Source organism: Elephas maximus, chromosome 3 (genome assembly GCF_024166365.1).
Source record: "Elephas maximus indicus isolate mEleMax1 chromosome 3, mEleMax1 primary haplotype, whole genome shotgun sequence".
Taxonomy (NCBI): Eukaryota; Metazoa; Chordata; class Mammalia; order Proboscidea; family Elephantidae; genus Elephas; species Elephas maximus.
Genome location: NC_064821.1, coordinates 150,265,118 through 150,280,604, shown reverse-complemented (window position 1 = coordinate 150,280,604; position 15,487 = coordinate 150,265,118). Strand labels below are relative to the sequence as shown.

Below are 15,487 nucleotides of genomic sequence, written 5' to 3'. Positions count from 1 at the left end.
AAGGTAGCATATGATCAGGAACCAATGGTACTGAAGGAAGAAGTCCAAGCTGCTCTGAAGGAGTTGGCAAAAAACAAGGCTCTAGGAATTGACGGAATATCAATTGAGATGTTTCAACAAACGGATGCAGCGCTGCAGGTGCTTACTCATCTATGCCAAGAAATAAGGAAGACAGCTTCCTGGCCAACTGACTGGAAGACAGCCATATTAATGCCTCTTCCCAAAAAAGGTGATCCAACCGAAAGTGGAAATTATAGAACAATATCATTAATATCACACGCAAGTAAAATTCTGCTGAAGATCATTCTAAAACAGCTGCAGCAATATATCAACAGGGAACTGCCAGTTGCGCATAGGGTCACTATAAATTGGAACAACTCGACAGCACCTAACAACAACTAAAAAAAAAAAAAGTGGAAGAAGAAAGAAAAAATACCTCTCCTAGTTTTTGCAGGTTGACTCTGTGTGGGGGCTGTCCTTCAACACTTGGCCAGGCTTGCTCTGAGCCTAGTGATCGGTCAGAGGTGAAAACTTAGGGTCTTCTTAGCTCTTTCTGAGTGTGTGCCTTGCCCTGGGCGTGCATGTGGCTTTATGAGTTTTCCAGTATACACAGGTGCTTTTGAATGCCCTAATTTCCCACAGCAACCCAGATTTTCCTCTGAGGCTTAAGCAGCCTGTGTTATGTCAACCATAATATGTTACCCTAGGCAGTTGTAGGTTGATGGTTACCTTACTGTGTTTTCAAGCAATGTCTACTGCATTACCACCTTGAGTAGGTTCTGTGTGAGGTGAAACAGGAAAGGTACCTTGTACCAGTCCTCATGTAGCCCCCATACAGGTTAGAACCAACATACACAATAATTTGCAAATAAGGTCTGTTATACTCCCACTGGAACCAGAGACCAGAGTCCCACACTGGGCACATGGGCTGCCATCTTCAAGACTGGCACTGAGCTGGGGAGACTGTGCCACAAAGGCATGTAAAAATGCCACAAAGCTTTCCTACTATGTTTGAGTTGTCTTTTTCTTGATTCAGCATTTACGGTTGCTGCATAGTTTTCCATAGTTCTGGAAAAGTTGGTTCTTATATTTTCTTGTTTACAAACATACAAACTTAAGTATATTTTGTGATGTTTCTGTGAAGAGATGGGAACTTGGAGTGGCCTGCACTACCGTTTTGCCAACATCAATGCTAGTCTTAGTTCTTTTAACATTCATTATTGGTCTGACTGACTTGAGACTCTACTTGCTTTAATTCATTCCACTTTTAAATTCTTAGATTAGCCATCTTGATGTACTGCTGTGGTTGTATTGTTCATCTGTGTGAAACCTTTATTGGTTTCCAACTTGTGCTGGAAGAATGATAATTAAATACCTCTACGTTCTGACCCCAGTCTAGCTCTTCAGTCTTAACTATATGCCTTGAAATTCATTGAAACTAAACTACTCATTCCTCGTCAGATACATCTGGTAGATTATGTTCCTTCTTCCATGAGAAATGCTTTCCACCTTCATCTCTGTCTGTCAAAAGATTTCTCATCCTCGGTAATACCTGAAAAACTTTGCTGTGCTCCAAACCCACATGTGAACTTTCTCCTGTTATAGGGCCTGCCAAAATTCGTTGCAATGAAATAGACATTTCAGGACACAGAGCGAGAGACCAGGGTATCATCCTTCCTTTAACAGAATATGCTACCTAAATACACTACCAGGTATTACCTGCCCTGTTTCAAATCTTTGTGTGAAGGTGAGATTTTTTAACTGACTGAGTAGTCACATTAGCTCTGGAACTGGTATTTAGCTCGTTCTGTAGATAGGGAAAAAACAGAGGTTTTATCGGCAACTTATAAGGAAGGTGTTGTAAGTACAACTAGATGGTCATTGGCAAAGGTCTTTGCGTGCGTTGGTGGGGGTTCATTCTGATCCCTTTTATTATTTCAGGACAGAAATTAAAGGCCCAAAGGTATATCTAGTCATAAATTTTCTTTTTCCTTATATGGGACCGTGGATAAGTTTTTCCCTAATATTTCATGGAAATATATCAAAACAGCAATCAAGCATAATTATCAAGTAGACAATTATTAAAAAAGAAAATTCAGCAGAAGATGTTTAGGCATTGCCTGATTCTCTTTCCTTAGCCACAGATAGGCAGGTTAATTTCTAGAAAGGCCATCGAAACTTGTAATATTCAATATGGTAGCTACTAGCCACATATGGCTATTGAGTCCTTGAAATGTGGCAAGTGTAACTGAGGAACTAATTTTTTAATTTAATTTATTTTTAATGTAAATTTAAAAAATGATATTCAGTTCAGTTATTATAAAGCTTAAGTATATTTGGAACAGCTCAGTTATATACATCTACTTTTTCAGCTATAAATTTTATGAAATATAAATACAAATCAGTTATTTCTGATCAGAATATAGCACCTGAATTGAGATGTACTATAATTGTAAAATAGATACTGAATTTTGAAGAATTAGTATGAAATAAAATATCTTAAGTTTTTTATATTGATCACAAGTTGAAATGATTCTGCTTTGTGTGTATTGGGTTATCTAGAATATTAATTTTACTTTTGGCTACTGGGAAATTTGAAATCACATATATTTCTATTGGATAGTACTGATCTAGACCATGGCGTATCTTATTTAGGAACATTGGTCACAATCAGTTATTTTTTTCTTTCTATCACGGAAAGGAAAAACATACCAATGTCAGGAGTTCCCAACAAATCCTATGCCATTCTTATGGCCTAATCTTACCTAGCCTCTTATTAATCATCTCATTAATGCTTTATTCTCCCTATAGGGTCAAAAATATCTTCATTACAGTGACTAGTTTATTTCTGCAGATTGTCATGCAATTAATATATTTTAAGTTAGTTAATATATCTTAAATTGAAATAACTAGCAAGCATACTACTTTTATTTAATCTTAGATGAATAATTATGTTTAGATTATCTATTCTGAAACTTTTATCTTGTTTTTCTGATTTTTGTAATCTTTAACTTAAGTTTAAGTAAAAGTTATGAGAATCTTTGAAAACGTAATCTGATCTATTACTGTATAAAAAATTATTGTCCTCCTTCCAAAATTTCATTGATATCTCTAGACATAGACTGAGTCATACATTTGTTTTAGGATATAAAGATCAAGAATGCAGACTCTTGGAAAAGTTTAGGCAAACCAGTCAAAACATCAGGTGTACTGAAATCCTCAGATGAGCTCTTCAACCAGTTTAGAAAAGCAGCAATAGAAAAGGAAGTAAGAGCTCGAACGCAGGAACTAGTACGGAAACATCTTGAACACAATACAGAGGAACTCAGAGTATTTCAAGAAAATCAGAGGTATGTAATTTACTTGATTAAAGGAGGCCTTGGGAGGTATATAGCCATGTATATTAAACATATTAAATTTCAAGTTCGTCAAGTGACTATGATTCAACTGTTCAGTAGTACAAAGAGCAAACGATAATCGGTAAAAGAATAAATCTTTGTTTTTTTTCAATTTTTATTGTGCTTTAAGGGAAAGTTTACAAATCAAGTCAGTCTCTCACACAGAAACTTATATACACCTTGCTACACACTCCCAGTTGTTCTCCTCCTAATGAGACAGCCCGCTTCCTCCCTCCACTCTCTCTTTTCATGTTCCTTTCACCAGCTTCTAACCCCCTCCACCCTCTCATCTCCCCTCCAGACAGGAGATGCCAACATGGTCTCAAGTGTCCACCTGATCAAGTTCACTCCTCACCAGCATCCCTCTCCAACCCATTGTCTAGTCCAAGACCTGTCTGAAGAGTTGGCTTTGGGAATGGTTCCTGTCCTGGACCAACAGAAGGTCTGGGGACCATGACCACCGGGATCCTTCTAGTCTCAGTCAGACCATTAAGTCTGGTCTTTTTATGAGAATCTGAGGTCTGCATCCCACTGCTCTTCTGCTCCCTCAGGGGTTCTCTGTTGTGTTCTCTGTCAGGACAGTCATTGGTTGTAGCCCGGCACCAACTAGTTCTTCTGGTCTCAGGCTGATGTAGCCTTTGCTTTATGTGGCCCTTTCTGTCTCTTGGGCTCGTAATTACCTTGTGTCCTCGGTGTTCTTCATTCTCCTTTGGTCCAGCTGGATTGAGACCAATTGATGCATCTTAGATGGCAGCTTGCTAGCGTTTAAGACCCCAGACACCACTCTCCAAAGTGGGAGGCAGAATGTTTTCTTAATAGATTTTATTATGCCAATTACTTAGATGTCCCCTGAAACCATGGTCCCACTACGCTGGCCTTCGAAGCATTCATTTTATTCAGGAAACTTCTTTGCTTTTCGTTTACTCCAGTTGTGCTGACCTCGCCTGTATTGTGTGTTGTCTTTCCTGTCACCTAAAGTAGTTTTTATCTACTATCTAATTAGTGAATACCCTTTTGCCACCCTCCCTCCCTCCCCCCTCTCATAACCATCAAAGAATATTTTCTTCTCTGTTTAAACTATTTCTCCAGTTCTTATAATAGTGGTCTTATACAATATTTGTCCTTTTGCAACTGACTAATTTTACTCAGCATAATGCCTTCCAGATTCCTCCATGTTATGAAATGTTTCACAGATTCCTCACTGTTCATTATCAATGCGTAGTATTCCATTGTGTGAATATACCATAATTTATTTATCCATTCATCCGTTGATGGGCACCTTGGTTGCTTCCACCTTTTTGCTGTTGTAAACAGTGCTGCAGTAAACATGGGTGTGCTTGTATCTGTTCGTATAAAGGCTCTTATTTCTCTAGGATATATTCCAAGGAGTGGGATTGCTGGATCGCATAGTAGTTCTATTTCTAGCTTTTTAAGGAAGCACCAAACCGATTTCCAAAGTGGTTGTACCATTTGACATTCCCGCCAGCAGTGCATAAGTGTTCCGGTCTCCCCACAACCTCTCCAAGATTTATTATTTGGTGTTTTTTTGGTTAATGCCAGCCTTTTTGGAGGGAGATGGAATCTCATTGTAGTTTTGATATGCATTTCTCTAATGGCTAATGATCATGAGCATTTCCTCATGTATCTGTTAGCTACCTGAATGTCTTTTTTTTTTTTTAATTAACTTTTATTGAACGTTTACAAATCAAGTCAAACTGTCACATATAAGTTTACATACATCTTACTCCGTACTCCCACTTGCTCTCCCCCTAATGAGTCAGCCCTTCCAGTCTCTCGTGACAATTTTGCCAGCTTCCAACTCTCTCTATCCTCCCATCCCCCCTCCAGACAGGAGATGCCAACACAGTCTCAAGTGTCCACCTGATACAAATAGGTCACTCTTCATCAGCATCTCTCTCCTACCCACTGTCCAGTCTCTTTCATGTCTGATGAGTTGTCTTTGGGGATGGTTCCTGTCCTGTGCCAACAGAAGGTTTGGGGACCATGACCGCCGGGATTCCTCTAGTCTCAGTCAGACCATTAAGTATGGTTTTTTTATGAGAATTTGGGGTCTGCATCCCACTGATCTCCTGCTCCCTCAGGGGTTCTTTGTTGTGCTCCCTGTCAGGGCAGTCATCAGTTGTGGCCGGGCACCAACTAGTTCTTCTGGTCTCAGGATGATGTAGGTCTCTGGTTCATGTGGCCCTTTCTGTCTCTTGGGCTCTTAGTTGTCGTGTGACCTTGGTGTTCTTCATTCTCCTTTGATCCAGGTGAGTTGAGACCAATTGATGCATCTCAGATGGCCACTTGTTAGCATTTAAGACCCCAGATGCCACATTTCAAAGTGGGATGCAGAATGTTTTCATAATAGAATTATTTTGCCAATTGACTTAGAAGTCCCCTTAAACCATGGTCCCCAAACCCCCGCCCTTGCTCCACGGACCTTTGAAGCCTTCAGTTTATCCTGGAAACTTCTTTGCTTTTGGTCCAGTCCAATTGAGCTGACCTTCCATGTATTGAGTATTGTCCTTCCCTTCACCTAAAGCAGTTCTTATCTACTAATTAATGAGTAAAAAACCCTCTCCCACCCTCCCCCCCTTGTAACCACAAAAGTATGTGTTCTTCTCAGTTTATACTATTTCTCAAGATCTTATACTAGTGGTCTTATACAATATTTGTCCTTTTGCCTCTGACTAACTTCGCTCAGCATAATGCCTCCCAGGTTCCTCCATGTTATGAAATGTTTCACAGATTCGTCACTGTTCTTCATCGATGCATAGTATTCCATTGTGTGAATATACCACAATTTATTTAACCATTCATCCGTTGATGGACACCTTGGTTGTTTCCAGCTTTTTGCTATTGTAAACAGAGCTGCAATAAACATGGTTGTGCATATATCTGTTTGTGTGAAGGCTCTTACTTCTCTAGGGTATATTCCGAGGAGTGGGATTTCTGGGTTGTATGGTGGTTCTATTTCTAACTGTTTAAGAAAACGCCAGATAGATTTCCAAAGTGGTTGTACCATTTTACATTCCCACCAGCAGTGTATAAGAGTTCCAATCTCTCCGCAGCCTCTCCAACATTTATTATTTTGTGTTTTTTGGATTAATGCCAGCCTTGTTGGAGTGAGATGGAATCTCATCGTAGTTTTAATTTGCATTTCTCTAATGGCTAATGATCGAGAGCATTTTCTCAGGTATCTGTTAGCTGCCTGAATATCTTCTTTAGTGAACTGTGTGTTCATATCCTTTGCCCACTTCTTGATTGGGTTGTTTGTCTTTTTGTGGTTGAGTTTTAACAGAATCATATAGATTTTAGAGATCAGGCGCTGGTCGGAGATGTCATAGCTGAAAATTCTTTCCCAATCTGTAGGTGGTCTTTTTACTCTTTTGGTGAAGTCTTTAGATGAGCATAGATGTTTGATTTTTAGGAGCTCCCAGTTATCGGGTTTCTCTTCGTCATTTTTAGTAATGTTTTGTATTCTGTTTATGCCTTGTATTAGGGCTCCTAAGGTTATCCCTATTTTTTCTTCCATGATCTTTATCGTTTTAGTCTTTATGTTTATGTCTTTGATCCACTTGGAGTTAGTTTTTGTGCATGGTGTGAGGTATGGGTCCTGTTTCATTTTTTTACAAATGGATATCCAGTTATGCCAGCACCATTTGTTAAAAAGATTATCTTTTCCCAATTAACTGACCCTGGGCCTTTGTCGAATATCAGCTGCTCATATGTGGGTGGATTTATATCTGGGTTCTCAATTCTGTTCCGTTGGTCTATGTGCCTGTTGTTGTACCAGTACCAGGCTGTTTTGACTACTGTGGCTGTATAATAGCTTCTGAAATCAGGTAGAGTGAGGCCTCCCACTTTCTTCTTCTTTTTCAGTAATGCTTTGCTTATCCGAGGCTTCTTTCCCTTCCATATGAAGTTGGTGATTTGTTTCTCCATCACATTAAAAAATGACATTGGAATTTGGATCAGAAGTGCATTGTATGTATAGATGGCTTTTGGTAGAATAGACATTTTTACTATGTTAAGTCTTCCTATCCATGAGCAAGGTATGTTTTTCCACTTATGTAGGTCCTTTTTAGTTTCTTGTAGTAGTACTTTGTAGTTTTCTTTGTATAGGTCTTTTACATCTTTGGTAAGATACATTCCTAGGTATTTTATCTTCTTGGGGGCTACTGTGAATGGTATTGATTTGGTTATTTCCTCTTCAATGTCCTTTTTGTTGATGTAGAGGAATCCAAGTGATTTTTGTATGTTTATCTTATAACCTGAGACTCTGCCAAACTCTTCTATTAGTTTCAGTAGTTTTCTGGAGGATTCCTTAGGGTTTTCTGTGTATAAGATCATGTCATCTGCAAATAGAGATAATTTCACTTCCTCCTTGCCAGTCCGGATGCCCTTTATTTCTTTGTCTAGCCTAATTGCTCTGGCTAGGACCTCTAGCACAATGTTGAATAAGAGCGGTGATAAAGGGCATCCTTGTCTGGTTCCCGTTCTCAAGGGAAATGCTTTCAGGCTCTCTCCATTTAGAATGATGTGGGCTGTTGGCTTTGTATAGATGCCCTTTATTATGTTGAGGAATTTTCCTTCAATTCCTATTTTGGTGAGAGTTTTTATCATGAATGGGCGTTGGACTTTGTCAAATGCCTTTTCTGCATCAATTGATAAGATCATGTGGTTTTTGTCTTTTGTTTTATTTATATGGTGGATTACATTAATGGTTTCTCTAATATTAAACCAGCCTCGCATACCTGGTATAAATCCCACTTGCTCATGGTGGATTAATTTTTTGATATGTTGTTGAATTCTATTGGCTAGAATTTTGTTGAGGATTTTTGCATTTATGTTCATGAGGGATATAGGTCTGTAATTTTCTTTTTTTGTGATGTCTTTACCTGGTTTTGGTATCAGGGAAATGGTGCCTTCATAGAATGAGTTCGGTAGTATTCCATCATTTTCTATGCTTTGAAATACCTTTAGTAGTAGTGGTGTTAACTCTTCTCTGAAAGTTTGGTAGAACTCTGCAGTAAAGCCATCTGGGCCAGGGCTTTTTTTTGTTGGGAGTTTTTGGATTACCCTATCAATCTCTTTTTTTGTTATGGGTTTATTTAGTTGTTCTAGTTCTGATTGTGTTAGTTTAGGTAGGTAGTGTTTTTCCAGGAATTCATCCATTTCTTCTAGGTTTGCAAATTTGTTAGAGTACAATTTTTTGTAATAATCTGATAGGATTCTTTTAATTTCAGTTGGGTCTGTTGTGATGTGGCCCATCTCGTTTCTTATTCAGGTTATTTGTTTCCTTTCCTGTATTTCTTTAGTCAGTCTGGCCAATGGTTTATCAATTTTGTTAATTTTTTCAAAGACCCAGCTTTTGGCTTTGTTAATTCTTTCAATTGTTTTTCTGTTCTCTTTTTTTTAATTCATTTAGTTCAGCTCTAATTTTTATTATTTGTTTTCTTCTGGTGCCTGATGGATTCTTTTGTTGCTCACTCTCTATTTGTTCAAGAGTAGGGACAGTTCTCTGATTTTGGCTCTTCTTTTTGTATGTGTGCATTTATCGATATAAATTGGCCTCTGAGCACTGCTTTTGCTGTGTCCCAGAGGTTTTGATAGGCAGTATTTTCATTCTCATTGCATTTTATGAATTTCCTTATTCCCTCCTTAATGTCTTCTATAACCCAGTCTTTTTTCAGGAGGGTATTGTTCAATTTCCAAGTATTTGATTTCTTTTCCCTAATTTTTCTGTTATTGATTTCCACTTTTATGGCCTTGTGCTCTGAGAAGATGCTTTGTAATATTTCGATGTTTTGGATTCTGCAAACGTTTGTTTTATGACCTAATATGTGGTCTATTCTAGAGAATGTTCCATGTGCGCAGGAAAAAAAAGTATATTTTGCAGCAGTTGGGTGGAGAGTTCTGTATAAGTCAATGAGGTCAAGTTGGTTGATTGTTGTAATTAGGTCTTCCCTGTCTCTATTGAGCTTCTTACTGGATGTCCTGTCCTTCTCCGAAAGTGGTGTGTTGAAGTCTTCTACTATAATTGTGGAGGTGTCTATCTCACTTTTCAGTTCTGTTAAAATTTGATTTATGTATCTAGCAGCCCTGTCATTGGGTGCATAAATATTTAATATGGTTGTATCTTCCTGGTCAGTTGTCCCTGTTATCGTTATGTAGTGTCCTTCCTTATCCTTTGTGGTGGATTTAAGTTTAAAGTCTATTTTGTCAGAAATTAATATTGCTACTCCTTTTTTGCTTATTGTTTGCTTGATATATTTTTTACCATCCTTTGAGTTTTAGTTTGTTTGTGTCTCTAAGTCTAAGGTGTGTCTCTTGTAGGCAGCATATAGACGGATCGTGTTTCTTTATCGAGTCTGAGACTCTCTGTCTCTTTATTGGTGCATTTAGTCCATTTACATTCAGCATAATTATAGATAAGTATGTGTTTAGTGTTGTCATTTTGATGCCTTTTTATGTGTGTTGTTGACAATTTCAATTTTCCACTTACTTTTTTGTGCTGCGACTTTTCTTTGTAAATTGTGTGTTCCTCATTTTCATAGTATTTGACTTTATGTTTGCTGAGTCGTTACGTTTTTCTCGGTTTTTATTTTGAGTTATGGAGTTGTTATACCTCTTTGTGGTTATCTTAATATTTACCCCTCTTTTTCTAAGTAAAAACCTAACTTGTATTGTCCTATATCGCCTTGTATCACTCTCCATATGGCAGTTCTATGCCACCTGTATTTAGTCCCTCTTTTTGATTATTGTGATCTTTTACATATTGACTTCAATGATTCCCTGTTTTGAGCATTTTTTTTTATTTAATCTTAATTTGTTTTTGTGATTTCTCTATTTGAGTTGATATCAGGATGTTCTGTTCTGTGACCTTGTGTTGTGTTGTTATCTGATGTTATTGATTTTCTGACCAATTTCCTTTAGTATTTCTTGTAGCTTTGGTTTGGTTTTTGCAAATTCTCTAAGCTTGTGTTTATCTGTAAATATCTTAATTTCGCCTTCATATTTCAGAGAGAGTTTTGCTGGATATATGATCCTTGGCTGGCAGTTTTTCTCCTTCAGTGCTCTGTATATGTCATCCCATTGCCTTCTTGACTGCATGGTTTCTGCTGAGTAGTCTGAACTTATTCTTATTGATTCTCCATTGTAGGAGACCTTTCTTTTCTCCCTGGGTGCTTTTAAAATTTTCTCTTTATCTTTGGTTTTGGCAAGTTTGGTGATAATATGTCTTGGTGTTTTTCTTTTTGGACCAATCTTAAATGGGTTTCGATGAGTATTTTGGATAGATATCCTTTCATCTTTCATGATGTCAGGGATGTTTTCTGCCAACAGATCTTCAACTATTTTCTCTGTGTTTTCTGTCCTCCCTCCCTGTTCTGGGACTCCAATCACATGCAAGTTATCCTTCTTGATAGAGTCCCACATGATTCTTAGGGTTTCTTCATTTTTTTAAATTCTTTTATCTGATTTTTTTTCAGCTATGTTGGTGTTAATTCCCTGGTCCTCCAGATTTCCCACTCTGCATTCTAATTGCTCGAGTCTGCTCCTCTGACTTCCTATTGCATTGTCTAATTCTGTAATTTTATTGTTAATCTTTTGGATTTCTGAATGCTGTCTCTCTATGGATTCTTGCAACTTATTAATTTTTCCACTAAGTTCTTGAATAATCTTTTTGAGTTCTTCCACTGTTTTTATCAGTGTGTTCCTTGGCTTTTTCTGCAGATTGCCTTATTTCATTTCTGAGGTCATCCCTGATGTCTTGAAGCATTCTGTAAATTAGTTTTTTTATATTCTGTATCTGATAATTCCAGGATTGTATCTTCATTTGGGAAAGATTTTGATTCTTTTGTTTGGGGGGTTGTAGAAGCAGTCATGGTCTGCTTCTTTATGTGGTTGGATATCGACTGCTGTCTCCGAGCCATCACTAAGATATCGTAGTGATTTATTCTCTATTTGCTCACTGAGTCTTGCTTTGTTTTCTTTCAATATATGTGGATGGGCTACTAGATTGTGCTGTCTTGATTGTTGTCGCCCTTGACTTACTTATGACCTATTACCTGCTGGTTTGGGCTGTTACCAGATATATATGCCTGAGTCCATTCACTATTTTTGAGTAGAATCTGATTTTGGGTCATCAAGTGTGTGACGCACCCTGTCACCTATCCACCTTGAGAAGTAGTGGTGATAGTTGTGTGCACCAGATTCTAGTAGCAGCTGGGGTTCACACTCTGGGGGTGGGGGGCAGGATGCTGACAGGCTACCCCACGTGTCAGTGAGGTAGGTGTGTCTCTATTCCTAAAGCACCTTGGTGGGTGGGCTCTGCAGCTGTACCTTAGGCCCCCAGTGCAAGTACCTCTACAGATTGGTAGGTGTCACCCTCCTTAGACCCCTAAGGCAGGAGGCTAGGTGGTCTGGGGGGAGCTTCAGCCCTCAGTTCCCTGTTGTGGGTCAGTGAGGGCTCTGCTGAATATGCAGAGATATCAGACCTGGGAAACTTGTCTTTCTAGTAAATCCGCTAAAAAAAAAATCTTGTCAGATCCCTATCAGAAATGCCTTTGCATTATAATAGCCACCTTGTTGCCTGTAGGGACGAAAGCCGGAGACTGTGGATCACATATGCTTGGCTGGAGCTGGTTCTGTGTTTTTAGTCCAATTAGGGAAGGATTTTTGGTTCCTGGGTTATGTGTGCTGGCTGGGTAGAGATTGCACCCCCCTGAGGGTCAGGCCCGCAGGAGCCGCAGTCAGTTCCTCTGCTGCCAGTCCAAAGCCCAGCGTCAAGGTAGCCCGGCTGGGACGCTTCACTCCTGGCTCCAGAAGTAGTCGCTGCCTCCTGGGGACTTCTCCTCCCACCAGCCGCGTCGCCGTGCCACCCTCGTGGACTGGCTGGGCGCCCTCCTGGGGTCAGTTCAGGGGTGTAGGGCTGCACCCCGTGTTTGCACCATCACAAGATGTGGTACTCATCTCCCCTGCGCCCAGTCCAAAGCCCAGCACCAAGGTTCCCCACCTGGGACGCTGCACTCCGGGCTCCAAAACCAGTCGCTGCCTCCCGGGGACTTCTCCTCCTGCCAGCCGTGTTGCCGCACCGCCCGCCCGGACTGGCTGGGCCCCCTTCCGGAGTCAGTTCAGGGGTATAGGGCTGTGCCCCATGTTTGCACCGTCACAGGATGTCCTGCTCAGCTCCCCTGTGCCCAGTCCAAAGCCCAACGCCAAGGTTCCCCGGCTGGGACGCTGCACTCCTGGCTCCAAAACCAGTCACTGCCTCCCGGTGACTTCTCCCGCCAGCCGCGTCACCGCACCGCCTGTGCTGACCGGCTGGGTCCCCTCCTGAGGTCAGTTCAGGGGGTAGGGCTCCGCCCGTGTTTGTGCCGACACAGGATGTTGTGTTCAGCTTCCCTGCGCCCAGTCCAAAGCCCGGCTCCAAGGTTACCTGACTGGGACACTGGCCCCAGGCTCCGAAAACAGCCTCTGCTTCCCCATACTTGTTCGTTCTCCGTCTCTGTCACTCAGGTCAACTCTTTAAATCTGTGTTTGTTGGTCAGGGTTCATAGATTGTCATGTTTGTGATCGATTCACTTGTTTTTCCGAGTCTTTGTTGCAAGAGGGATCCGAGGTAGTGTCTACCTAGTCAGCCATCTTGGCCGGAACTCCCTGAATGTCTTCTTTAGTGAAGTGTCTGTTCATATCTTTTGCCCATTTTTTAATTCTGTTATTTGTCTTTTTGTAGTTGAGTTTTTGCAGTATCATGTAGATTTTAGAGATCAGGCACTGATTGGAAATGTCATAGCTAAAAACTTTTTCCCAGTCTGTAGGTAATCTTTTTACTCTTTTGGGGAAGTCTTTGGATGAGCATAGGTGTTTGATTTTTAGGAGCTCCCAGTTACCTAGTTTTTCTTCTGCATTGTTAGTAATGTTTTGTATACCGTTTATGCCATGTATTAGTGCTCCTAACATTGCCCCCATTTTTTCTTGCATGATCTTTATCATTTTAGATTTTATATTTATGTCTTTGTTGCATTTTGAGCTCATTTTGTGCATGGAGTGAGGTATGGGTCTTGTTTCCTTTTTTTGCAGATGGATATCCAGTTATGCCAGCACCATTTGTTAAAAAGACTGTCTTTTCCCCATTTAACTGTTTTGAGCATTTGTCAATAATCAACAGCTTATACGTGGATGGATTTATGGCTGGATTCTGAATTCTGTTCCACTGGTCTATGTATCTGTTGTACCAGTACCAGGCTGTTTTTACTACTGTGGTGGTATAATAGGTTCTAAAATCAGATAGAGTTAGGCCTCCCACTTTCTTCTTCTTTTTTCAGTAATGCTTTACTTATCCAGGGCCTCTTTCCCTTCTGTATGAGGTTGGTGATTTATTTTTCCATCCCATTAAAAGATGTTGGAATTTGGATCGGAATTGTATTAAAGCTATAGATCACTTTTGGTAGAATAGACATTTTTATAATGTCCAGTCTTGCTATCTATGAGCAAGGTATGTTTTTCCACTTATGTAGGTCTCTCTTGGTTTCTTTCAGAAGTACTTTGTAATTTTCTTTGTATAAGTCTTTTACATCTCTGGTAAGATTTATTCCTAAGTATTTTATCTTCTTGGGGGCTACTGTAAATGGTAGTGATTTGGTGATTTCCTCTTCGATGTTCTTTTTGTTGGTGTAGAGGAATCCAACTGATTTTTGTAAGTTTATCTTATATGCCGATACTCTGCTGAACTCTTCTATTAGTTTCAGTCATTTTCTTGAGGATTCCTTAGGGTTTTCTGTGTATGAGACCATGTCATCTGCAAATAGAGATACTTTGACTTCTTCCTTGCCAATCTGCATGCCCTTTATTTCTTTATCTAGCCTAATTGCGCTGGCTAGGACCTCCAGCACAATGTTGAATAACAGTGGTGATAAGGGGCATCCTTGTCTGGTTCCTGATCTCAAGGAGAATGCTTTCAGGCTCTCTCCATTGAGGATGATGTTGGCTGTTGGCTTTGTACAAATGGCCTTTATTATGTTGAGGAATTTTCCTTCTATTCCTATTTTGCTGAGAGTTTTTATCATGAAATGGTGTTGACCTTTGTCAAATGCCTTTTCTGCATCAATTGGTAAAATCATGTGATTCTTGTCTTTTGTTTTATTCACATAATGGATTACATTAATTTTCTAATGTTGAACCATCTCTGCATACCTGGTATGAATCCCACTTGGTCACGGTGAATTATTTTTTTGGTATGTTGTTGAATTCTATTGGCTAGAATTTTGTTGAAGATTTTTGCATCGAATTTCATGAGGGATATAGGTCTGTAATTTTCTTTTTTTTGTGGTGTCTTTACCTGGTTTTGGTATCAGGGATATGGTGGCTTCATAGAATGAGTTTGGGAGTATTCCGTCCTTTTCTATGCTCTGAAATACCTTAATAGTAGTGGTATTAGCTCTTCTCTGAAAGTTTTGTAGACCTCTGCAGTAAAGCAGTCCAGGCCAGGCCTTTTTTTTGTTGGGAGTTTTTTGATTACCTTTTCAATGTCTTCTTTTGTTACGAGTCTATTTAGTTGTTCTACCCCTGTTTGTGTTAGTTTAGGTAGGTAGTGTCTTTCTAGGAATTCATCCATTTCTTCTAGGTTTTGAAATTTCTTAGAGTACAGTTTTTCATAGTAATCTGATAGGATTCTTTTAATTTCAGTTGGGTCTGTTGTAATGTTGCCCATCTCATTTCTTTTTCAGGTTATTTGCTTCCTCTCCTGTTTTTCTTTTGTCAGTTTGGCCAATGGTTTATCAATTTTGTTGATTTTTTCAAAGAACCAGCTTTTGGGCTTGTTAATTCTTTTTATTGTTTTTCTGTTTTCTATTTCATTTAGTTCTGCTCTAATTTTTATTATTTGTTTTCTTCTGGTGCCGAGATTTTCTTTTGTTGCTCTCTATTTGTTCAAGTTGTAAGGATAATTCTTTGATTTGGGGCTTTCTTCTTTCTGTATCTGTACATTTATTGATATAAGTTGACCTCTGAGCACTGCTTTCACTGTATCCCAAAGGTTCTGATAGGAAATGTTTTCATTCTCGTTGGATTCTGTGAATTTC

At 39.4% G+C, this 15,487-nt stretch overlaps 1 protein-coding gene across 1 annotated transcript in view; it reads left to right on the top strand.

The window, feature by feature from the left end:
- The window catches only part of BRDT (bromodomain testis associated), a 106,094-nt gene that overhangs the window by 71,534 nt on the left and 19,073 nt on the right, over positions 1–15,487 (top strand). The window contains 1 exon segment of the mRNA XM_049875564.1: positions 3,145–3,350. Coding sequence (XP_049731521.1) covers positions 3,145–3,350 — 206 coding nt within the window.